The following is a 24,508-nucleotide window of genomic DNA, read 5'->3' as shown; positions in this document are numbered from 1 at the left end:
AGCTTAACAAAGACCTGAAACCACCAACTTGTTCGGGAACATTCCGGCCAACAACAGCACCAAGGTTTACATCTTGAGATGCGTCCGGACGAACAACCTGCTAAACACAACAAAAAAAGCCAACAGTTATCTTCTTACATAGTACTATACCAAATAAACATGGAAGGTCGAGATTAATCCAAACATGTACCGGGGATGCATTCTTGTTTTTCCTCCGAGCAGAATTCTTGAAGGACTTCTCCAGGGCAGCGCCAAGCCTCTTACTCTTTGGCCGGCCCTTTGTGGTGACCTGTTATGGGCCTTGGATATCGATGACACTGACAACGTTTGAACTCTGTGAGCCAATGCTGGTGTGGGTCTCCGCCACGCTCTCAAACCTCTTCTTGGCACGGTGCGCAACCAACTTGACCCTTGTTTCTTCCAGAGCAGCATGCAGCAATACTGTTTTGTCGTGATCACCGACGAACTCTTGAGCAACATTGTAGAAGTGTGCACACAGTCTCCTGAATGCAACATGACTCTCATCCGACCGACTGACATTGTGGCTACTCTTGACATACGTATGCTTGCGCTTTATTTTCTTGCTCCATCAAGGGAGAACATAACAGGTAGGTACTTTGTACACTTTATACGAATGGAAAATTGCAAGACAGTGACAGCACAACACACCTGAACTCTCGAAAAGATTACACTCATAACGAACCTCCTGTGTTGAACGGTCAAAGTGGACATCGTATGGAACGCAGAGAATAGTATCGTTGACTAATTTTTCCTCTTCCACCTTCATGCACACCGATGGTCCCTCTTCAGCAACTACAGAGACTCTGCAATCAGCCTTCTTCACGAACTCAGTTTGAACATCCCTAAATATGCTGGTAGTGTACTCTTGCTGAAATTGTCTCTCCATAGGCGAGCTCATTGCACAAGGGATAACCCCCCTCAAGTCTGCAGCATCATCCTCCAATTTCCTCTGCTCCTTGATTCCAAGCACATTGTTATATTCGTGAACAAATTGAACTAAGCTACTCCTACTGTGTAAGAATCCATCATAGAATATGTGCATGATCTCACTCCTTTAATTTGCCTACTTCTCATGGCAGCCCAAAATTCACCCTTGAAGTATATGGGGACCTACATGCGTCGGTCATCATACAGGTCTACAGAAAATAAAGAAACCCAATTTTAGCAAAGAAACCTTACACCAAATTTATTACTACAAATAAGAAAAATCCAGATACCAAAATAATTGTCAGTTAAAGCGCGTAAAGTAATCGTACACTAACAGACCTGACAGCCATATATTGTTATGTAAGTTGTACTCATCTATAAATTCAGACCAGTTATCCTCAAATGACTCCTCAGTCTGAGAGTTCCACACAATGTCATTGAGGTCATCATACAAATCTCTGTACCGGCGGTAACCCCTAAGCTTGTGCGGTAACTTCTTCGTAATATGCCAGATGCACCACCGGTGGCGTGTGTCGGGTAATGCATTTCTGATCACACGGAAAATGGATCGACATTGATTGGTTATGATATGATGTGGAGCAGTTCCCATGCACTTCACCCATTGGCTGAAAATCCACTCATAACTTGGGATTTCCTCATTCGCCAGCAAAGCACAATCGAGGAGGGTCGACTTACCATGGTGGTTGACCCTGACGAACGACATAAACGGTAATCCATGCCTATCAGAAAAAACAACTAGACATAAAAAATCCCAATCACAATCGGATAGAATTTAAAAAATAAAGGACAAAACACCAACTTAACTACTTCATACCTGTTTGTACTGTAGGTGCTATCAACTGACACGACGTCTCCGTAGTATTCATACGACGCCTTACACCTTACATCCACCCATACTACACTCCTAAATTTACACTTCTCGTCCAACTTCACCGTGTAAAAAAATTTCGGATTGATGTCCTTCATTCTCATGAAGTAGTTCATCATCTCCCTGACATCCGCATTTACATTGCTAGTTCGGAGCCTTGCTGTTATATAGTTTCTTAAATCCTTTTCTGAGAATCCCAGGTTAGACGGACCCCCAGCCTCATCATTATCCTCGATCACGCACTTCGCATGCATGGTCAGCTGCCTATACTCATGGTAGTGCACTGCCTTTCTCGCTGAACATGGGTGCGAGTGCCTCAACTCAACCTTGAACAAAACTCACTCTTGCATGTCCTTATCAAACTTCACATATATCCTTGCCTTGCACCCAGCAGCTGAAATCGTGTTCTTCCGCGTTGGTGCTTTGACACGAGATCCATGGAACCCATCGCGATTACAGTGGATAGCTTGGTTAACGGGCATCTTTGTGATATTGTCATATGTTGTCGTCCTTATCTTAGTTGCAAATCCTACTTTCTTTGTGTAGGTAACATAAAAGTCATGAGCCATCTGTAACTGCGCAAAGCGCATTCCAACTCTTGGTATCTCGTCTTCTTGAAGGCAACCATGATCCGGTAACTACATTTTAGATTAATTATAAAAAAATAATTACCATTAATGATCAAATCAAACATGCGAATTATGACTACACAAAATTAAACTAGAGTCCAAAACCTCGTCACCAAGCTCCATCTCTTCACTTCCAACCTTTGTAACATCTGACAGTTGCATGGCCTACAATTCTGAAAGAAACACAATAATCAAAAGAAAAAAAATCCTTATTAAATATCATGTAAATAAAACCTCAAAAATAAGCACCAAAAACGCAACAGCAGCTAGAAATCATGTTAATCATCCTACCCATTTTAGCTTAACAACAACTGCATGAAAATGACAATGATGGGTAATAGAATTATTTATTCCATTTTAGCTATTATTTAAGCGCCTGCATCACCCTTTAGTTGCTTCTTTTTTCATTCAATGACCATCATGTATAATTATATACATAAATTCTTATCTACACATGCAAGGAGAACATAAGCACACCATTCATTATAAACCACTTATATAAGCATATCATTAGTGAATTTATGCAAATTCAGCACACATATAAGCATATAAACCCGTCAGCATGAAAAATAAGAAAATCATATACAGGAAGCATGTAGGCATATCACATAATATGCAGGAAGCATATGAGCATATAAATACAAAATACACATAATATGCAGGAAGCATATGAGCATATAAATACAAAATATGCAGGGAGCATATAAGGATACCATGTCATTATAAAACATTCATATAAGCATTTCATGATTACCATGCAGTAAATACAATTACCATACACGTTAATTTAGACATTGATTTCAGCGCTTGCATCACCCTATAGTTGCTTTTTAATTCATGCAATGACCATTATGTATGAAGAATATACGCATACCATACATTATAATGCATTCATATAAGCATACCAACTAATTAATTTATGCAATTTCATCATTCATATAAGCATATAAGCTCATCTACATGACAAATAAGAATATAATAGGATAGTTAGCATATAAGCATGCCATATAATATGCAGGAAGCATACAATCATATACACATATAAGCCTAAAATATGCTTCCTGCATATAAGGATACCATACCATTTAAAAACAGTCGTACAAGCATGAAATGATTAATTAATATATGCAAATTCTCCAAACATATAATCATACCATTCAATATAAAACAATCACAAATTTAGTTGAATCACAACTCATCGATCACATCTGGATACTGCATTAATCATAAAAATAAACACCCCATTTACATTGCGATTTAAAATCTAAATTATTTGAAAAATAACCACCCATTATCAATGTTTTTTTTATCATAAGTTGATCACCTTGTTTGACTTCTCACCGTCGACGACGACATTGCTGAATAAGTTTTCATGTTGATTTGATAAATTCTCTGCAACGGCAGATGGAACACAACCAAGCGGTTCAACCATATCGCACTCGATTAAGAAACTTCGGCTCGGTGGTGTGCATGAAGGAGGACACACACTTGAAACACGTTCGTCTTGCGACGTCGACATCGGGAAGAAGGCACTCCGGTTGCGCATTGTCCTTGCTGGAGGTCTGGGTTGCTGCGTCGGCGCAAATATCCTGCAAACGAACGGAACGCAGTGCTGCGCGGTGGACTGTGCGGACGAGAGGGCGGTGGGAACAGACGCAGACGGCAGTAGGTGATCGTGGTGGGGTTGAAACGGCGAGATTCACGAAGAAATCGAGAGCATGGAGGTATTGCCGTCTTGAAAGAGGGAGGTCGTTGTTTTGATTCTATAACTGACGGTAATCCTAATTTGTTTTAAATTTCAAATTAGAAATAAATCAAAATTAATTAATTACCCATAATTTAATTTAATTTAATTTCAATTAAACCTCGTTGTATGCATTGTACAATAAGGGTATTGGCTCCTCATACTTTTCCTTTTTTTTCCATTACGATAACCATTTTTTCTCTCCTACACTGTTTTTCCCTCCTTTTTCGGTCACTTTTTGACAATATTTTTCGTCATTGAAAACATATTCTGATTCTTCACGATGTCCCGAGTTCCACAAATCAAACCTCACCGCGTTATTATGACAGACGAGCTGCCACACGCTGCCAGAAATTTCCTGTCCGCCTCCATTTGCCTTGTTTTTTCTAGACGCATTCCAAGCCAATTTCCGACGCTTTCATGTGTCACTGATCACACCATCTTCTGCGTCATGTCGGGCATTCAGAATTGATTGAATCAAACTCCACCCTCAGCCGCCGCTGCATGCGCCCTTGCTTGCCACCTGAAGGTTGAAGCTGTTGTCACCGTAAGCCATCAGATTCTTCTTCATCCGCATTGTTTTTATCCTTTTCAGTCATTTTGCCAATGTCGTTTTGCATAATTGACCACACCATTGAACTCATCTCACCGTCCGATGCTCCTCGCGCCTCCCAAAGTCTGTTGCTTCCATCTCTCTTCATTAGTCTCCAGATTCGATCTCCATGGTTGATTTCATTAGAAGATCAATGACTCTGGTTCTGCATCTCTCTGCCTTTAGATCAACATACATAGCTGACAAAATGAAAAACACTGCAGGACTGGCCTAAATTTGATTACTATTAATGGCATAATGTGGAGTTTATATCCTAAAGATGAAATTAAAATCACAGATGAAATTGTGCCTAAAACGGAAAATCACATATGAAATTGTTATTTTAACATATCTTTTTTTTGTACTTTTTCTAGATGAAATTAAAATGGCTTTAATTACTAGTATTCGTTTTTTTTTCTATAGTTCGCCTAATATATAGGCGAACTGCATGCTCCACCAATTAGTTCATCTAGACATTAGGCAAACTGTCACAAATCCCAACGATATATACAATGAGTATGAGGTGAATTCATTCGCACTAACAGAAATTCACTTCTTTACCTCTTTTACCTTCTTCTCTTACTTTTTTATTTGTAAAATGGCTCGAAAGCCGCTATTAGCAATTCATGATGATAGAAAAATATTATTGGATTATAATGAATCTATTATATTTTGTTCTCCTCGACCTATATTTATTGACATGCCACCAGATGTGAGTTGTATGGTGACACTGAGTAATCTTGTTCTACATGCTATTGGTCAGCACACAGAAAGCGTGTGAAAAAAATTTACTACAAATATCCAATAGAAGCAGATAATACTTTTTATTATAAAATGTATTATTTAAATAGATATCAATTAATTGATAATTTTGTTTTGCTAATCTGTTTAATAGCGTTATTTTTATTTGTTTGGCATAGGTATCGACTATGTGATGATGGTGATGTAAAATTAATCAGGAATTGGCACAATTATTTCTTCAGAATTCATATTTTGTAATTATTTGTTTATCTGGTTGATCTATGTGAGGGAAGTTCTTCCGAGATTGGTGATGACACTCAGTCAAGTGGGACTTTGAAAAAGAACATTATGAGATTGATAATTGATCTAAATGAATTTGGATCCTCTAAATTTTAGATTTTCACTTTAGAGGATAAAGTTAAATCTCTCATCATTGAATATTTTCTCTTTCGTGTTTTCTCTTGGTCCCACCTATAAAATAAATAGTGATAGATCATACTTGGCACTTTAAAGTGAGTTTCAAAATTTAGAAGATCCAAATCCGATCTAAATATGCCACCTGAGGGCAACAATATATGGATTACTTACATTGTTCACCCTAATACTATTGAGAATCAAATCCTCATCCTAGTCTCCTCACGAACCCTAACTGGCTCGTATTCCAACCACCTGCAAACCCCATTAATTCTCATAAATTACACATTCTTAGTCGATAGATTTGAGAACAACGAAATAAATAAAAAATACTAAATGACTCTGTGTCAATAAAAACCTTTGCTCGTCAAATCTTTGGGGTCGACATGGAATGATGCGATGATACGTCCAAAAAAGGAGCAAATCACTGTAGCCACCCAAGTTTCGCTACTTGCTATGTATCACCCGACACATCTGCTGGTAAAGAAAGGCAGAACAGTAGAATCCCAAGACATCTGGAGTCTAAAAGTGGGAGCCACCTTATGTCGACTCGGGAGTTTGACGCATCCGAAAAAAAAGATACCTCCTATGATCTGCATGATATACCCTCGAATGTACTGCATATGTCGCTCCTACATGGAATCCTCATCTAAATCTTGACTTACTATCACCCGGAACCAGAATAGGTTGACAACCCACTTACTCTGATCCTATTTGCCAGCAGACTTCGCTACGACTCCTAACAATTGCATACATAAATCCTCCCTGCTACGTCCATCATAGAACATCTCCCACCCTTTTATGTAGCCACTAACAGAATCTCTTTCCGTCCAAAGTCCTAACTGATAAGTTACATCCTATAGGGTGATTGTCATCTCTCCCAAACAAATGAAAAGTATGTGACTCCGGAAGCCACCTCTCGATAGAAAACACCAGCATCCAATCATAATCCCACTCAAGCATGTAGGCTACATTACCAAAACCGGCTCGTGTGAAGAATGGCCTGACTAGTTTGTTGGGGCGTACCAGTGTGCTCGTGTGAGGGATGACCTAGCTAGCTTGTTGGGACGTTCGAGTATATTTTTTCTTGTGCGTATGATCCTACCACCCTGAAAAGCCAAACAAAATTATGTAAAATTTCGACTAAAAAAATTTAAATTTCATACACATTCAATGTAATTTAAATTTTATACCATATATCAAAGCCTCCTAGCAATATGACTATCCCCATGTAGTCTAATACATATTCTGCTCATAACCTCGTAGCAAGTTCTGCTCCATCCATACAATCTAATATAAAACTTCATGTTGTCCAGTGAAACATTTATTTCCTATCAATTTTTATATTATAATAAAAAAGAATATATCAACATATAATATATTCAAAAATCTCATGGGATGTGTTCCCAGTATTTTATTCTACATTTGCATAAAACAGGAGGTAAAGGGCCACTATATATAGCAAATCTGACCAACAGTTAAGAGACTCTCATGAGGAATATTGAAAAGCACACTATTTTCCCTGCATATCTTCCTAAGGAATGCATATATAAAATTAATAGCTATTTTCTTGAAGAATCTTGAATCCCTCGTCCTCACAACTGTGTTTCCAAGAATGTGAACCACCCCGGCATCCCGGCATTTGTTCAAGAACTCGAGTTCGTCGACCTCAGGTGGCCGTGAAGCAATATTCCCATGTGATTCAGATCTATCAGATTCTAGTGAATCTACTGACATAACTGACAAATCCATATTCGATGAATGTGTATTCTCGTTATTGTTATTGGACTCGGCCGGTGTTTGCTCATACGAACTGTAATTCTCTGAATCCGAGCATCCTTCCATCATGCAGTCAAGCTTGACAAACAAGAAAAGACTTTCGAAGAGTTTGTTCTCAAAATCATCATCTCTCCTGTGGAGATCTTTGTAGCCATATCGCGCCACGCAGCGAAACATGTGGAGACTCTTGGGGCCAATTCTCTTGACAAGGAACCGTTCTTCTTCCGGGACAGTGTAGACAGGAAGATACTTAACGCACACGAAAATTACAACGGAATGTATAGCTGGCAAGTTAGTTATGAAATGTGAAAAGATATGTGGTACTCCTCTTGAGAGTTGTGTGTATACTAGTCCAACTCCGGGGACTCGAACCAGTCCTAAACTCGGTCCGAGGCCAAGAACCCATGCCATTGAGACCTTACTATGCATTTCAAACTCGTATCGTTTCAGCTTACCGTAGTGCCATACATACATGACAATGAAAAATGCTCCAGCAATTAAAAAGGGTATCCAACTACCTTGATCAACTTTGAATAGCACAGCAGAGCAGTATGAAAGCTCCACGAGAAGTGATACGCCAGCGAAAATGATGGCGAGGATCCAATGGCAGTGCCACACTAATATCATGATTAATATCATGAGAAATGTTGTTACCAGCATCACAAACAAAACAGCAGTACCTATCACAACAAGAAATGTTGTTACTCTCTTCACTACAAGATCTTAAATGTGCGAAAAATATGACGCGCGCCATTAGGCAACGAAATACTTACCATATGCATTTCCAATTTGGCTTTGATTCTCAAACCCAGCAGTAACAGTGATGCAGAGAACCATAAGGATCCAATTGATGTCTGGAATATATATCTGGCCAAGGAACTTCTTCGAAGTATGTACGATTTTGACTCGCGGAAAACAGCCATGAGCACGGGCTTGCTTAATAATTGAAGAGGTTGCAGATATTGTAGCCTGGCTTGCAACAACAGCCGCTCCTGTTGCCACAACAAATACCGGCCAGTACATTTTGTCTGCGGTGCAAAAAGGTAACCAACAACAAACATTAAAGTGCTAAATGAAGAAATGAAGAAGCAAATGTGCATCATTCTAAGAAAGAAATATAGAATTTTGTTATAGTTTTATCTCCACAGCATTCACATAAACATCAGAATAAGACAATGCTTTAGGCACAAGGAAGGTTTGGCAGTGAAACAAATGAATTTACTGCTAAATTCGATATCAAATTCTACTTTTTAAGAAAACTACTCATCATATGAGCAACAATGTCAATTATGCTGTGATCTTGATGACACTAATTTTAATGCCTCCACAACCCAGTCTCTGGATCCCACATGAATAATTGATTTCAATGACTATCCTGATAAACAAAGAATACAGGTTTTAACATTGTATATAGGTGTGCAAATACATGTCACATGCTCTTTTTACATTTTTGACATAAAGTATTACATTTTGTAACTTTTACAGACGAAGTCATTCATCAAAATCTGCACTATTTTTCAGCCATACTATCAAATCAGATGGTAATGCCCTCTCTCACACCACGTGTCCATAGAAATAGAAATTTTAATACTATGACGAACCTGGAATAGAACGATAGAAAGCATCTTGCGTATGATCCAAGTTATTCAGAAGATAGGCGGCCTGTCCAGAGTACGCCAAGAGAAGGCAAGGAAATACAAGAACAGTAAATGCAATTTGTACAGATGAGACTGGAAAATGAGCCAGGTCAGCAAAAAGAGCTTCGGTTCCTGAAATGAATCAAACAGCAGTGTTAAGTTCACATGAACAATTCTGAAATATGATGTATAAGGAGGATATCATCATTGAACAACAATGAAAACTGAATTATTAACCTGTTATGCTGAGCATGATACCACCAAGGGAAGTCCAATCTTCTCGCCGTCCTCTTTTTAGATACCGATAGATATAGACCGGAGAAAATGCTCTTAGAACACTGCGATCGTAATTCAATATGTTGTATATACCAATAGCTCCAATTAGGAGAAGCCAAAGCAAGACAATTGGAGCAAAGAGCCAACCAACTCGATCCGTACCATAATGTTGCAAGCTGAATAACCCAACTATTATTGCAACAGAAACCAGCACTACCACTTCTGAAACACCACATCAAAAAGAAAAATCTTTTCAACAAAGCAAAAGCAAACTAGTTTAAACTCTGATATTAGTTACACATGGCAAATGCATTGAGAAATAAAGTAAAAATAAAAAATTGCATTGATACAAGAGTATTTAGGAGTAGTACCATACCATTTTTCACATCAGGGATAGTTAACTTGATGCCACCAACTGCAGATAAAACTGCAATAGATAACCTTATCTAGTTAGAATAAATATCAAGAAAGTTCACATTCACAGAACTATAAACTATACAGGAACAAGAAGATCAAGTGCAAACAGAGCACATACCAGAAATAGTTGGGGTAAGAATCCCATCCCCAATCATCATGCAGGTACCAATGAGGACAAGGATCAGGATAGTGTCTTTAGCATATTGGTGTGCCTCTATCCATCTTTTAGTTTTCGCAGCAAACGACTTTTCGTGGATGGTGGCCCGACTATATGTAGTGAGCTCTTCATCGGTACGATGCAGATTGGGAATGATTTTAATGTTGGCGTGTCGGCAAAGCAAAGAGTAGAGAGCAAATGTTCCACCTGGTCCACAGATGTAAGCTCTGTAAAACTTGGTTGCAGCTCAGCAATGCCAAACAGACATTTCTATCTGAAATGGCTTAAATGGGAATATCAATATATTTTACTTATCAAGGAATCCACTTAGCTTCTACTTAAAATGTTAGCTTCAAAATGGAAATTCAGATAGGTACATCAACAAGATATTATCATTGTGAATAAAGAAATTTCAGATACAAATACTCAATTATCTATAGCCAAATCAGCAAAAGTAACTAGCAACCTTTCAGATCCACCACATGAATCTACGTGTAAGATTTTTAACAATGGCCAAGGTCTACACTAGTGTTCACAACCCAAACCAAAACCACACCAAACCACTTTTTAACATCAAGAACACCAGTGCATACCTTGGCCATTGTCATCTTTTATTTTTTGGTTTTCCACAGTATCTCCCAGTCCAGCAGACTGATGACTAATCCGTCACATATCGTAGCTCTATTTAAGGATCCACCGTTAGCCAATGAGTTGCTTAATACACAAGACGAGATTCAAACCACTAATACTTGTTTAAGCGTACGAGTGAGCTGACTACTCAACCAACCCAAGTTGGTTTTGGTCATTGTCATTTGAATAACAAAATCTATTACTGTACATAAATTGAATAACGAAAATCTACTGCAGCAATCTATACCTTGGCCATTGTCATTTGCTCTCAATACAATAAAAACGTATTTGATGAGCGGCACCAGTGTAAGTGAGTATATAATCAAAGAAAGGGCTCCAATAACATCCTCCTGATCTTTAGCACCATGAGGAAAAGTATTGTAGAAAACGTACAAAGGGGAAGTTCCCAAATCTCCATAAACCACACCAAGACTCTGATATGCAAGCCGAAGAATTAACAGAGCCGAAAATTTCTGTAGAAATGGAAACAGAATTAACAAGGAACTTAATAGAAAATACTAATAGCCAGTACAATATCTTGTAATTGGATCTGGAATCAAGATTTCCAGATTGAAATTTTACCCAGAACAATATGTAGAAATCTGAATTTTAGTCTACTTAGAATTTAGGTTTGTGCTTGAATTTCTTTGGAATATTTGAAATAAACTATTATATAAAAGGTATGCTCCTATACCCCAATGGTTCACATTCAAAATAATTATATTGAATAATTTAACCTCTTTCCTTTTAAGATTTTTCAACATGAACCCTTTTGCAAGCATGGCACAAGCATATATCTACTGTAGTACCTAATTGAAATAACATATCTTTGAATTTCTATATCTATAGTATTGAATGCTGATTGATAAACCAGAAATGCTATCATTCAATTCCATCAATTTATTAAGGAATTGGTCCAGAAAAAAAGGAAAGAAAAAAAAAGATTTATTTAATTAAGCAAGACAAGATAGGTTTTAGACATTTCATAGTTTTTCAAATAAAACGAAAATCCAACTGGGGAAGAGAAAGAGAAACGAAGAGGAATATGAAAAAGAGAGAAAAAGCTTACTTTTTCTTTGGATATATTTCTGATCCTCACAGCATCGTCATCAATAGGCTCATCGAGGTTCTGATCTAAAGCCCACATGCTACCCTTTTTCTTTAGGTTACTCCCATATGCTTCGTTTGTTGTCAGCATAAATGAATCTGAAGTGGATAGATAAACTCCTTTTTCTTTTCCAGACGAGTGAGGAGAAAATTTTAATCAATCGACAAAAGCTTAACACCATTTACAGATTGAAAAAGGTGCATCAGATTCAGTTTTAATCATAAACGAGTGCACTCTACATTCTAAACTAACCAACAAGCATTTCAAGTTAATAGGTAACTGCAAATGCTCCAGTAAAAAGAAAAAAAAATGATAGATAATTGCAAATCCTAAAAATAGTAAAATGATAAAAGTCAATATATAATTACAAAAAAAATGATGATTTATTATTCATATTTCAAAGAAAATAATACATACAAAACTTAACTATTAAATGCATAATGCGTTCATATCCTATAATATTCTCAACTGTGCACAAAAAGGAAATATCACAAATGATACATCTTAAGAGGAATGGAAGAGGCACTATACATAGAAAATCTGACCAACATTTAGGAGACTCTCATGAGGAATATTGAAAATCACACTATGCTCCCTGCATATCTTCCTAAGGAATGCATATATATAATCAACAGCTATTTTCTTGTAGAATCTTGAATCCCTCCTTGCTCTCACAACTGTGTTTCCTAGTATGTGGACCACCCCGGCATCCCGGCAGTTGTTCAAGAATTCGAGTTCATCAACCTCAGTGTGGCTGCTTACACGATCGGATGACTGTACAGTGATATTCACAGGTGATGGAGATCTAACTGGTACTATTGAATCTACTGTCGAAATTGACAAGTCAACATTTGAGGAAGCTGTGTTGTCATTATTGTTGTTGTTCAACACAGCATCTCTAGACTCCACTGTTTGCTGGCCGTACAAACTGTACTCATCAGAATCAGAGAATCCTTCCATCATCGACTCGAGCTTAACAAACACAAAAAGATTATGGAATAGTTTCTTCTCAAAATCATCATCTTTCTTGTGCAGATCTTTATAGCCATACCGTGCCACACACCGGAACATGTGGAAGTTCTTGGGGCCAATCCTCTTTACAAGGAATCGTTCTTCTTCTGGAACGGTGTAGACAGGAAGATACTTGACACACACGAAAACCACCACAGAATGGATGGCTGGTAAGTTGGTGATGAAGTGGGAAAAGATGTGTGGTACTCCACTTGCAAGCTCTGTGTATACTAATCCAACTCCAGGGACACGGACAAGTCCCAAACTCGGTCCGAGGCCAAGAACCCATGCCATTGAGACCTTACTATGCATTTCAAACTCGTAGCGCTTCAGGGTACCATAATGCCAAACATACATTATAATGAAAAATACTCCAGCAATTACAAGCGGTGCCCAACCACCTTGATCAACTTTGAATAGTACAGCTGAGAAGTATGTGCATTCCACAACCAACGATGTGAGTGTGAAAATGACGACAAGAATCCAATGGCAGTGCCAGACTAACAGCATGATTAAAATCATGAGCAGTGTTGTAACCAGCATGACCAACACAACAGCAGTACCTGTAGTGACATTGCATATATATGAGATTTTAGATCAAGACGTAGCAATAAATGATTTAATAATTAATACGCATAATAAGAGTAAACCCCCAACTTGGTCTTATTGACAAGTCATGACTTTTGCATTGGACAATCTCATCCTTCACCATTTTCATTACAATCGTCATTTTCTAATTCTAGAGAAAATTTGGACCACCTTTTTACATGGTTAGAAACTTCGAGTATAATAGAAAAACAGTGAAGGACAAGACTATCTGATGCAAAAGCTGCCAAAGACCAAATTGGGAGTCTGCTCGCACAATAAAGGTTTTGACAGACGAGATGCATGCATAATACTGCTAGAACTTGTATATTTCTTGGTATCCTCCTAGCCCTGTTCTTTTTAATAATGTAAATTTCTAGGAAGAAAAAAATGTGCCAAAATATGCATCACACATTTAACCTCAGAAAGAAACATACCATATGCATTTCCAATCTGGTTTTGATTCTTAAACCCAGCCGTAACAGCGATGCAAAGAATCATAAGGATCCAATTCATGTCTGGAATATATATCTGGCCAAGGAAATTCTTTGATGTATGTACAACTTTGACTCGTGGGAAACAGCCGTGAGCTAGCGCTTGCTTAATAATTGAAAAGGTTGCTGTTATTGTAGCCTGGCTAGCTACAATAGCTGCTGCTGTTGCTACGACAAATACGGGCCAGTAGATTTTTTCTGCACGGCAGAGGATTCATATATCAGGCAGTCACTTTCGGGCATGAAATGGCATAGCAGTAAACAAAAGAATTTAATGCAAAATTTGACATGTCTTATACTCTCAATAGAAGCTTTAAAGCAATCTAAGACAAACCTGGAATAGAACGGTAGAAAGCATCTTTCGTATGATCCAAGTTTAATAGAAGGTAGGCGGCCTGTCCAGAATATGCTAAAAGAAGGCAAGGGAACACAACTAGAGTGAATGCAATTTGTACAGATGAGACTGGAAAATGAGCTAAGTCGGCAAAAAGAGCCTCCGTCCCTGAAATAAATGATCACCGGTTGTCGAGTTCAAGTTAACAATGCACTTCACTTTATTATTAATTCTGAAATATTCTCCAGGATGAGGATACAATGGCAATAAAAAATGAATTCACCTGTTATGCTAAGCAAGATACCACCAAGGGAAGTCCAACCTTCTCTCCCTCCTCTTCTTAGATACCGATATATATAGACAGGCGAAAATGCTTTTAGAACACTGCTGTCATAATTCCATATGTTGTACATACCGATACCTCCAATTAGCAGAAACCAAAGCAAGACGATTGGAGCGAAGAGCCAACCAACTCTATCCGTACCATAATGTTGCAAGCTGAATAACCCGACTAGTATTACAACAGCAACCAGCACAACTACGCCTATAACTCAGCAAGGCAGCAACAGAAAAGAAAATCCTTTCAGGAAAACAAACCAGCTGAAACTTGAATGCTAGTTACACAAAGTGGTAGAAATTGAAGTAAAATGCACTTATACAAGAGTAGTACCATACCACTATCCACATCGGGGCGATTTACCTTGATGCCTCCAGCAGCAGATAAAACTGCAATAGAACATATAGTTACATATGTCTTGCATAAACTTAAGATCCACTAAAAAATATGCAATATAAAAGTAAATAAATGAATAAAATCAAATTAATTGATTAATCTTAAAATCACCCACATTATACGTTTTTTCTAACATGTTTACTTTTAAGATGCTTCAGATCCTCCAAGGTGTATTTTCATATCGAAGAAGTGATAATTCTTATTTTTACAATTAGTGCTTAAATAATCTATTTCCCAACCAGACCTAAGGCCATGCATCAAGGCCCTTCCCAAGCTTTAAGCTTATGTTAAATACGAAAGAACTTCATAGTGAAGAGGGCCCTGATTAATCAGTGCTTTGTTTCCCACCACCTAGCCTACACAAGACCTTCGGCCCCATGAACACCTCTTTCTTAATTGCTTGTGCCACTTTACTAGTGAGTCATTGGCAATAAATAGCAAGAAATTAGGAACAAGATCAGGTAACGCATACCAGATATAGCAGGCGTAAGAATCCCGTCTCCTATCACCATGCAGGTACCAACAAGGACAAGCATGAGGATGGAGTTTTTATTAAATGCGTGTGTCTCAAGCCATCTTTTGGTTTTTGCAGCAAATGACCTTTCATGGATTGTAGCCCGACTATATGTGGTGAGCTCTTCATCAGTACGATGCTGGTTGGGAATGATTTTAAGGTTTGCGTGTCGGCAAAGCAAGGAGTAGAGAGCGAATGTTCCACCTGGTCCACAGATATAAAGCTCAATAAGAATTAGTTGCAGCTCAACAAAGCTAAGCTATCATGAAATGTCTTAAAAATGGATATAGCAGTATATTTTACTTGTCAAAGAACCAACTTAGCTTTTAATTAAAAAGGTTAACTTCAAAATAAAATGTCATATATTCAGAAGGTGAAATGTGTGGTATTAAGACATATTGGTATCCGCCAGGCCTTATCATACTAGATGAAGTTCCTTAGAGTTTAATTTCTGTATACTATCTTTGTAATGAAGTTTTTTTTCTGACAACCAATCATGTGATGCCACAAAAACAAAAATAGTTTTCTTTTTACATAATAAGTGTGAAAATAACAACCACTTCCGATTGTTTGGCAGTACATGAATAGATGTCACTATAAAACCTGGACAATAATCTATACCTTGGCCATTGTCATTTGCTCTCAATACAATAAAAACATATTTGAGGAGTGGCACTAGTGTGAGAGAGTATATAATCAAAGAAAGAGCTCCGATAACATCCTCTCGATCTTTAGCTCCATGAGGAAATGTATTGTAGAAAACATACAAAGGGGAAGTTCCCAAATCTCCATAAACCACACCAAGACTCTGATATGCAAGCCGAAGAAGCAACAGCGCAGAAAATTTCTGTGCAAATGAAAACAGCATTAACAAGGAACTTAATACCAAATAGTAGTAGGTGGATCTGGAATGAAGATTTCCAGATTGAACTTCTACCCAAAACATCATGTAGAAATCTGAATTTCTTCTTCTACTACTTAGAATTTAGATTTGTGCTTGAGTTTCTTTTAAGTATATGATTTCAAAATGAGAAAAATGCTCTAGAATTAAATTCCACCTTCATGATTGTTTTTCTTTTCTTGAAAGAATAATTCTCACAGGTACCCTCCAATGAAGGAAATCTTGTTTGATGATTGATCACACACACACACAACACGTAGGCACCTCTCCTAATTAAGAATCGAACCGCAGTTTGCCACATTGTACAAGGGACTAGCCCCTTTCACTAGGCTTAAACCCAGTTGAACCACATCCATAATTCTAATAAAATATTTACATGTTTTACTAGAATTTTCGACACAACGCTTTTCAAAGTATAGCACAAGCATATCTACTATACTACCTAGTTAAAACAGCATATCACTAAAACGTAGTAAGAATAGCATTTTTTTCTCAATTGTATTGTTTTTCCTATAATACGAAAAATACAATTGGGAAAAACGAAAGTATAAATAAGGCACTTATTCAATTGTATACCATTAATTTCTCAATTCCATAAATTAATTAAGAAAGTTAATTAAAGGCTAATTACTAATTAGGAAAGACTGGATACTTTTTCAGTTTTCCCAGAAAACAAATAGAATTCCAATTCAGTAAATTAGAAAGAGAAAGAAGAACATGAAAAATTAGTTTGCATATCTTACTTTTTCTCTGTACATATTTTTTAGCCTTGCAGCTTCTTCATCCATTGGCTGATCCAGCTTTTGCTCCAAAGCCCACATGCTACCTTTGTTATTATCAGCATCATCATCACTACCTAATCTTGAAGCCATTTTCTTTTTCCTTTATCAAAACTTCAATAACAAGACCTATGCCTTCGAGAACAGAAAAGTACATGGTAAGTTTATGCATATTCCAAACACAGGATCCAAAAACCAAACTCATAAAATCCAAAAAGACAAAGCAAAATTGAATTATTTCAGGAGTTCACTTTGTGATTCCATGTCAACAAGTAACAGAGAAAGTCAAAAATTGACAGCCTCGGATTATAGGAATGGGATAAACGCCATAATAGAAAAAAAAAATACTAAACCAAAAAATCAATACTAAACCTCAACTTTTTTACGATAAATCAAACGTCAGCTCAGCTTTTTCACAGTAAATCAAACGTCAGCACAATCCAAAAATACTAAATCTCAAACTTTGCACAAAAGTAGCTGTTTTGGAATTTAGGATTGCATATTTTGTTCTATAAAAAAAAAAGACGAAGAAGTTTGAAGCTTTGTGATTGATATATCATTTTCTGAATAAAATAAATTAAGGAAAATCAAGACATGGACAGAGATTAAAATTCTAGCTCAAGTTTCAGACAGTTATAGAAAAATTCTCAACTGGAAGAAGAAGAAATAACTCAGAAATGCAAATCATTCAAAAAGAAAAAAATTTTCCGCACCTGAAAAACCAACTCCCTCTCTCACACACCTCACCTGGTACCTTTCGACTTAAAGTATTGAAGCAAAGAAATGAAACGAAAAACAAGAAGAAAAGGGGAAGGTTTTTACGAAGTAGGAAACAATGATGAAGCGCGACAGCGGCGAAGGCCGGTTTATGTTAGAGAGAGAGAGAGAGAGAGAGAGAGAGAGAACCAATAGGGGAACGTAAGATATCAACACATGATAGGAGTCGGAAGAAGAAGAAGAAGAGAAGTACCTTGTTCATCTCTCTCTGGGCGCACATTCTGTCCGCTTCTGCTGAAAACATGACACACTCTCTTCTGACCAATATATACACTGATCAATTTTAGTTGGTTTAGGAATTAATTTTTTAATCCATTTAAATAAATATTAAAATTTGAATTTCATCTTTTGTATATACAAATTTTATTATTTAGTAATAAACTTTTGAATAAAATTCATAATAAGCGGTGCTGAAAATACTCTCAGGAAAAAAAAATATACACTCACTCTCACGTCAGTTAATTACGTGAGATCCACTTTCAAAATTACTCTCTCTCTCTTTTGTCTTTTCATATTATAGTTGGCGCGGTAAACTCAGATCATTTACGTCAATTTTTGTCATCTTTGATTTTATTCATTTATTTTTAATTAAATATGTGTAAACTTTTTAACAAAAAAATAGAATTGTTTAAAATAATAAAATTTTATAATTTAATTAAGATATTTTGAATTTAACTTTAAAAAAATTAAAAGTCCGGGAGCCAATAAAATATTTATACGGCCATGACCATTCGAGTACCAAGAATAATAAACATCTCATGTCATAAAACTACTCATCCCAAAATCAGTTTTTGAAGTTAACCAATAATTGAACTCTTGACTTTTTGGATCTAAAACTCTAATACCATGTCATGAAACCACTCATCCCAAAAGCTTAAACTAATAGAAAAATGTAACACTAATGATTATATCTCTAATATTGAATCGGACATCCCTAAACCTCCATTATACACATTGTACAGATATTCTATTAGCTTCTTATACTTCTTCAAAAATATATTATATAATATAAAAGATATTTACTAAAAAGTTATATTTCCAATCATTTTTTATATTCCATCATATTATATAATATAAATGCATAGATGTAGGATATTTTATAAAAGAAAGTTATGCATCACCAGTTCTCATATTTTCATTATATATAATATGAATATAGATAATGAATTTAATTTTAATATCATGATAAAAATATGAAAGAACGAAAAAAAATAATACAAACTTAATGATATGCTAAAAATAGTATAAATATGATAACCACAGTTACCTTTTTTTGACATGATACCAATGATTAGTTTTGAACTTCCATATCTACTTTGTAGATATTCCTTTATGTTTGTTTTATATATATTTTATAAATATTTGTGGCCATTTATTATTTAACTTTTCTATAATTTATGAATATTTTAAATATAATAGTTATTATAAATGTTTTTAAAATAATATCTGTTTCATTTTCCTATATTAAAGTTTTAAAATCTTTGTCATTTATAATAAATAAATAATATTAAGCTTCCTAAAATTTATCTAAAAAAATGTAGGTTGGAAATGGGAAACAAATATAATAATAGTTGTATTATTAAAATTCTATACTTAATTATTTATATCAGATTAATTTTTTATTATTATCAAAATATAGTTTTTTATTTTTCTTAGTCGGTTTAAGAAATAAATATTACGAAACAGATATAGTATTAAATAAGTTAGGTACGAGAACTACTTGGTGTAGTTGTTTAGCGGATTCGTTTTTCAGAATTATGTTGTTGTTTTTATTCAATTATTAATAATATTTTTTGCGGTTTATACACTCGACACGAAAGGGACCGTAATGGGATAAGTTCGGTTCTTGTCTATTTGTTATTTTGTTTATCTATTTTATTTTTATATTCCTTATGCTTTGTGAAATAAGCAGAAGCAGGAGTACAACTTTAGTAGTGTTTCCATCACAGTCAAACCCTTAAATGTCAATGCTGAAGTATCGCAATTTACTACTACTATCATAAAAAATTGTACTACCACCAGTACTGCTGCTAATCATATTGTTGCTAATAATTAATTAATTACTTTTTAATAAATATTTGGGTGACTCATACTATTAATGTATATTGCAATTCATCGCCAAAAAAAAGGGAAAGTTAATTATCTATATGATTTTTGTTACTTTTTCTATAAATAATCTTATTGGTTAAGAAAAATATTAATTATATATCTTTTTTCTTATTATTTAGATATTTTGATAAAATATATTAAAAATTGGAATTTATTAGATTGTTCCAAACTAAAAATGGTTATACATGTCATATTTTATAATTTATATATACATGAATATCTCTAATTAGCCATCCATATATTAATATATATTAAAATACAAAAAATCACAAATCCTATTTATAATTAAAATTCATAAAATTTATAATCAAATTTATTAAGTAATATAATCAAACTTTATATATAATCAAACTAACTTTATATTTGATCTGTCATTATAAGTCGATCATAATTATTAACGTATAAATCGATCATAAAAAATTTTTTTATGTTATAATTTGATTTATATTTGTATTATCTTTTTTATGATAGACATTTATTTTCATTTTAGTAACCAACTATATTTATTTTAAGAGAAAAGCTCTACATCCATATAAAAATTACATGGATGGTATTCAAGTAACTTTCACTCCACGCCCCACACTCCTGTTTGTTTTACACGCGCCTCTTATAACCTATATAACGAATCCTTATTTTGCGTTATTAACGTTTCTCAACGTAAACTTTTTCATACAACGTAAACCTCTTTCGCCTTCTTCTTTTTCAACCTAATTAAATTTGTTGTTCTCCTCTTTTGCATTTTTCTTCTCTACATTATGGATCTGGATTGATTCAACGCAATTATCTTCGTCGTTCATCTTCTTCTTCGTTTTTTTCTTCGATCTGCACTTTTGAATTGAAACAATGAATGAATCAACTTCAAATCAGTTGAATGAGTGCGATTTTGATGATTCTTCTCAGACGCATCAATTTGATGAGGTTTGGATTATTGAATTCTGAATCAAATTTAATAGAATGAAATTTTTAATTTTATTTGAAGTGAATTGAATGGACTGAGGTGATCTACATCTGAATTGAATTCAATTGAATTGATAATATGTAACTGTGAGTAATTGTGAGTGTCAGTAATTGTGAGTAACTCTGAGTAAATGTGAGTAACTTTTCGGTTCGGTAAGTACTAAAGAGGTAGTTCATCACTTTCATGTTTTCGGTTTGGTCCATAGAAAGGAGTCTAACAAAAGTTAGACCAATATGTTCTGTTTTCTTCCCTAAGCACTATATAATTGTTTCACCGTAATTAAGATTTCGGTTCACCATAACTAATATTTCGGTTCACCATGAGTACTGTGTTCGGTTCACCATGAGTACTGTGTTCAGTTCATTCTGCACTATTCAAAACTCTTCTTCCTCTCTGAGTAAATGTGAGTAACTTTTCGGTTCGGTAAGTACTAAAGAGGTGGTTCATCACTTTCATGTTTTCGATTCGGTCCGCAAAAGGAGTCTAACAAAAATTAGACCAATATGTTCTGTTTTCTTCCCTAAGCACTATATAAGTGTTTCACCGTAATTAAGATTTCGGTTCACCATAACTAAGATTTCGGTTCACTATGAGTACTGTGTTCGGTTCACCATGAGTACTGTATTCGGTTCATTATGCACTATTCAAAACTCTTCTTCCACACCTTCTACTGCTTCTTCACCAGAGAGAGAAGGAGGAAAAGACAAAAAAATACAACAGCAACAACAACAAAAGAATGACGATATGGTTTTAGGGTTTAGGATTTTAGGATTTAGGGTTTATGGGTTCAGGGTTCAGTGTGTTTCAAACTTTCGTTTTGTCTCGTGTATTAATTTCGGTTCACCGTGTTCATGGTTGAGGGTTGAGGGTTTAGGGGTCTAGGGTTTAGAGTTCAGGGTTCAGGGTTTAGGGTTTAGGGTTTAGGATTTAGCATTTAGCATTTAGGGTTCAGAGTTCAGTGTTCAGGGTTCGGGTTCAGGGTTTAGAATTTAGCGTTCAGGGTTTAGAGTTCAGGGTTCGGGTTCAGGGTTTAGGGTTTAGGATTTAGGTTTTAGGGTGTAGGATTTAGGGTTTAGGTTTTAGGGATTTAGGGTTTATGGGTTCAGGGTTCAGTGTTCAGGGTTCTGGTTTTAGTGTTTAGGCTTCAGTGTTTAGGGGTTCATAATTTTTTGGTAATTAGGAGAGCGATTTGGATTATTCTTCTGAAACGAATCAAACTGACAAAGTTGGATTATTCAATTTTGAATCGAATTGAATGGAATGCAATTGCTAATTTGAATTGAATTAAATGGACGGAGGTGTACTAAATTGAATTGAATTGAATTGATAATATGTAAATTGTAGGCAGAGTTATTTGAATTTGATTTTATATAATGGATTATGTTTCGTTCACTCAGTACTATACAATTGTATTGTTTTCGGTTCACCATGAGTATTATGTTCGATTCACCATGAGTACTGTGTTCGGTTCATTCTGCAGAAAGCTGTTTGAATTTGATTTTATATAATGGATTATGTTTTGTTCACTCAGTACTATACAATTGTATTATTTTCGGTTTACCATGAGTACTATGTTCGGTTCACCATGAGTACTGTGTTCGGTTTACCATGAGTACTGTGTTCGGTTCATTCTGCACTATTCAAAATTCTTCTTCCTCACCTTCTACTGCTTCTTCACCAGAGAGAGAAGGAGGAAAAGACAAAAAAAAAAATACAGCAGCAACAATAACAAAAGAATGACGATAAGGAGAAAACACGTGAAGAAGAAGGAATGCGAAGAAGGAGGAGAAGGAGGAACGCGAAGAAGAAGGCGAAGAAGAAGAAGATGCTCCGTACGTAAACGAGCGTGAAAAGAAGAAGAAGAAGAAGAAGAAGAAGAAGAAGAAGAAGAAGCGCGGGAGAAGAAGAAGAAGCGTTGGGCGATTTCATGTGTATTGGGCGCATGTATTTCACGTTTCATTTAATGGTATTGGAATTTTTTGGTGTTGAGCCAACTTGGTTATATAGTTACATGGATGTGTAGCATCCCGTTATTTTAAATGGTCATCTCTTTTTCAAAGAAACTTATAAAACAAATTCACTAATCTCAGGATAGGTAAATTTTTTATGATTGAGATCGAAAATATTGAGCATACATATATTAATTTGAGTATCGAAGTGTATTTTTATAGGTACCCATTCTTTTTTTTAGATAATTCATTACAAACTTTCATGAAGGAGAGAAAAATACACTAAATAATATTCACCAATATGAGTAATTATCCCTTTCGATATTGTTATTAAGAATACTTAAACAATCAATGAATATTATTAAACAAAGACATCAAAATGACTCATAACTCATAAACTTAGCACACCTAATAACAATTATATAATAACAAAAATGAGATATCTACTTAGAAAAATTCAACGCTTCCAGATTGCTCCATCCATACTTTAGTTTCCTCTAGGCCATATTTTCTATGTACATCACTGTGACATTTTGGACCAAATTTATAAAGCAAAAAGTTTTGTTCTTCAAAAATCTTAATTCTCCTGCTGTGTTCCTCTTATTCCCTAACCAATCCACTATGTTTTTATTATCTAACATCATATATAGTTTTTCCTCTACCAAATTGATTTCTTCTATAAAAACCTGTAGCGTTTTCTCTAGCTCAACTATAATTGTCTCGTCTTCTTTTTTTTCATCCACCATTTCTCTCAGGAAGCATTTCACCCATCGTTACAGAAAAGTAAGGTAACCACCTGTTACAAACATATGTGTATTAGGAATGAGCAATTGACAATGCCACCACATTCATTTATTTTCTATATTTTTCACTTTTTCAGACTCATATCTAACACTCGTTTCTTTCTTTTGTTGTTTTCATAGACACTAAACATCTAACACGTTCCCAGACCTTTTCTATGGTCTCTGATTTATTTTCAAAAATTCTAATGTTTTTGCATTGCCATACTAATCAGATAATAGCAAAAAACAATATATACCATTTATTCTTTCTAATATTCCTAACATCCTGATTCATCCAACCTTTAAACCAAGATCTAACATTGTCTATTTCCATCTCCTGTGCACTACTCCATCCAAAGACAGCCACCATAATTTGGAAGAAAATTTACAATGTAAAAATAAGTAATTTATCGTTTCTGGCCATTTGTTACAAAGCATACATTTTACATCAGATTGATCTTTGATTTCTCTCTATATCAACTTATCTTTAGTGTTCAATCCTTCTATAATCACAAACTAAGCTAACAGCTCCACTTTCGGTGGCACCAAGTCACTCCATATGTCATCAAACACATGCTTCATATTTGGAATGCCAAGGCTCCTACCAATTGCATAGTCATA

The 24,508-nt window shown here is 35.5% G+C and overlaps 3 protein-coding genes across 8 annotated transcripts; all 3 read right to left on the bottom strand.

Annotated features, from left to right (window-relative positions):
- Window positions 1–1,249: 1,249 nt before the first annotated feature.
- LOC114925192 (protein FAR1-RELATED SEQUENCE 5-like) lies at window positions 1,250–2,091 on the bottom strand. Its single transcript, XM_029292446.1, has 2 exons — window positions 1,784–2,091; window positions 1,250–1,688 (listed from the first exon to the last, which is right to left on the bottom strand). The coding sequence occupies exons 1-2, from the start codon at window positions 2,089–2,091 to the stop codon at window positions 1,250–1,252; spliced, it is 747 nt and encodes a 248-aa protein (XP_029148279.1).
- Window positions 2,092–5,875: 3,784 nt separating this feature from the next.
- LOC112741829 (potassium transporter 11-like) lies at window positions 5,876–12,187 on the bottom strand. Of its 4 annotated transcripts, XR_011870817.1 has the most exons (10): window positions 11,923–12,187; window positions 11,101–11,326; window positions 10,185–10,430; window positions 10,026–10,076; window positions 9,611–9,871; window positions 9,338–9,505; window positions 8,510–8,764; window positions 8,255–8,416; window positions 6,316–7,066; window positions 5,876–6,212 (listed from the first exon to the last, which is right to left on the bottom strand). XR_011870817.1 is itself a non-coding variant. In XM_025790957.3 (9 exons), the coding sequence occupies exons 1-9, from the start codon at window positions 12,049–12,051 to the stop codon at window positions 7,059–7,061; spliced, it is 1,506 nt and encodes a 501-aa protein (XP_025646742.1). In that variant the 5' UTR covers window positions 12,052–12,187; the 3' UTR covers window positions 5,876–7,058. The 4 variants fall into 4 exon arrangements, 3 of the variants coding, with proteins under 3 accessions (XP_025646742.1, XP_025646740.1, XP_072070034.1); XM_025790957.3 differs by having other exon boundaries at window positions 5,876–7,066; XM_025790955.3 differs by lacking the exons at window positions 5,876–6,212; window positions 6,316–7,066 and having other exon boundaries at window positions 7,266–8,416.
- Window positions 12,188–12,322: 135 nt separating this feature from the next.
- Window positions 12,323–18,576, bottom strand: LOC112741828 (potassium transporter 11). 3 transcript variants are annotated; one of them, XM_025790953.3, is made up of 9 exons: window positions 18,283–18,576; window positions 17,277–17,447; window positions 16,254–16,479; window positions 15,591–15,836; window positions 15,061–15,111; window positions 14,669–14,929; window positions 14,386–14,553; window positions 13,995–14,249; window positions 12,323–13,535 (listed from the first exon to the last, which is right to left on the bottom strand). In XM_025790953.3, exons 2-9 carry the CDS (start codon window positions 17,403–17,405, stop codon window positions 12,487–12,489), a joined length of 2,385 nt encoding a protein of 794 aa, XP_025646738.1. In that variant the 5' UTR covers window positions 17,406–17,447; window positions 18,283–18,576; the 3' UTR covers window positions 12,323–12,486. The 3 variants fall into 3 exon arrangements, with proteins under 3 accessions (XP_025646738.1, XP_025646736.1, XP_025646737.1); XM_025790951.3 differs by having other exon boundaries at window positions 18,026–18,344; XM_025790952.3 differs by having other exon boundaries at window positions 18,135–18,326.
- Window positions 18,577–24,508: the final 5,932 nt, after the last annotated feature.

This window comes from Arachis hypogaea, chromosome 14 (assembly GCF_003086295.3).
Source record: "Arachis hypogaea cultivar Tifrunner chromosome 14, arahy.Tifrunner.gnm2.J5K5, whole genome shotgun sequence".
Taxonomy (NCBI): Eukaryota; Viridiplantae; Streptophyta; class Magnoliopsida; order Fabales; family Fabaceae; genus Arachis; species Arachis hypogaea.
Note: the sequence above shows the minus strand (reverse complement) of the source record. Positions and strands in the feature narration are given on the sequence as shown.

What these genes read in the sequence shown, in the direction of transcription:
- LOC114925192 (XM_029292446.1), bottom strand. Translation starts at nt 2,091, where the DNA reads ATGCATGCGAAGTGCGTGATCGAGGATAATGATGAGGCTGGGGGTCCG. An exon ending in AGCACCTACAGTACAAACAG is followed by an intron (nt 1,689 to 1,783) that starts GTATGAAGTAGT and finishes TTTTTCTGATAG; the next exon opens with GCATGGATTACCGTTTATGT.
- LOC112741829 (XM_025790955.3), bottom strand. Translation starts at nt 12,051, where the DNA reads ATGCTGACAACAAACGAAGCATATGGGAGTAACCTAAAGAAAAAGGGT. An exon ending in TCTTACCCCAACTATTTCTG is followed by an intron (nt 10,077 to 10,184) that starts GTATGTGCTCTG and finishes TATCTATTGCAG; the next exon opens with TTTTATCTGCAGTTGGTGGC. An exon ending in CCAAATTGGAAATGCATATG is followed by an intron (nt 8,417 to 8,509) that starts GTAAGTATTTCG and finishes TTGTTGTGATAG; the next exon opens with GTACTGCTGTTTTGTTTGTG.
- LOC112741828 (XM_025790953.3), bottom strand. Translation starts at nt 17,405, where the DNA reads ATGGCTTCAAGATTAGGTAGTGATGATGATGCTGATAATAACAAAGGT. An exon ending in TCTTACGCCTGCTATATCTG is followed by an intron (nt 15,112 to 15,590) that starts GTATGCGTTACC and finishes GTTCTATTGCAG; the next exon opens with TTTTATCTGCTGCTGGAGGC. An exon ending in TCGCCCCGATGTGGATAGTG is followed by an intron (nt 14,930 to 15,060) that starts GTATGGTACTAC and finishes GCTGAGTTATAG; the next exon opens with GCGTAGTTGTGCTGGTTGCT.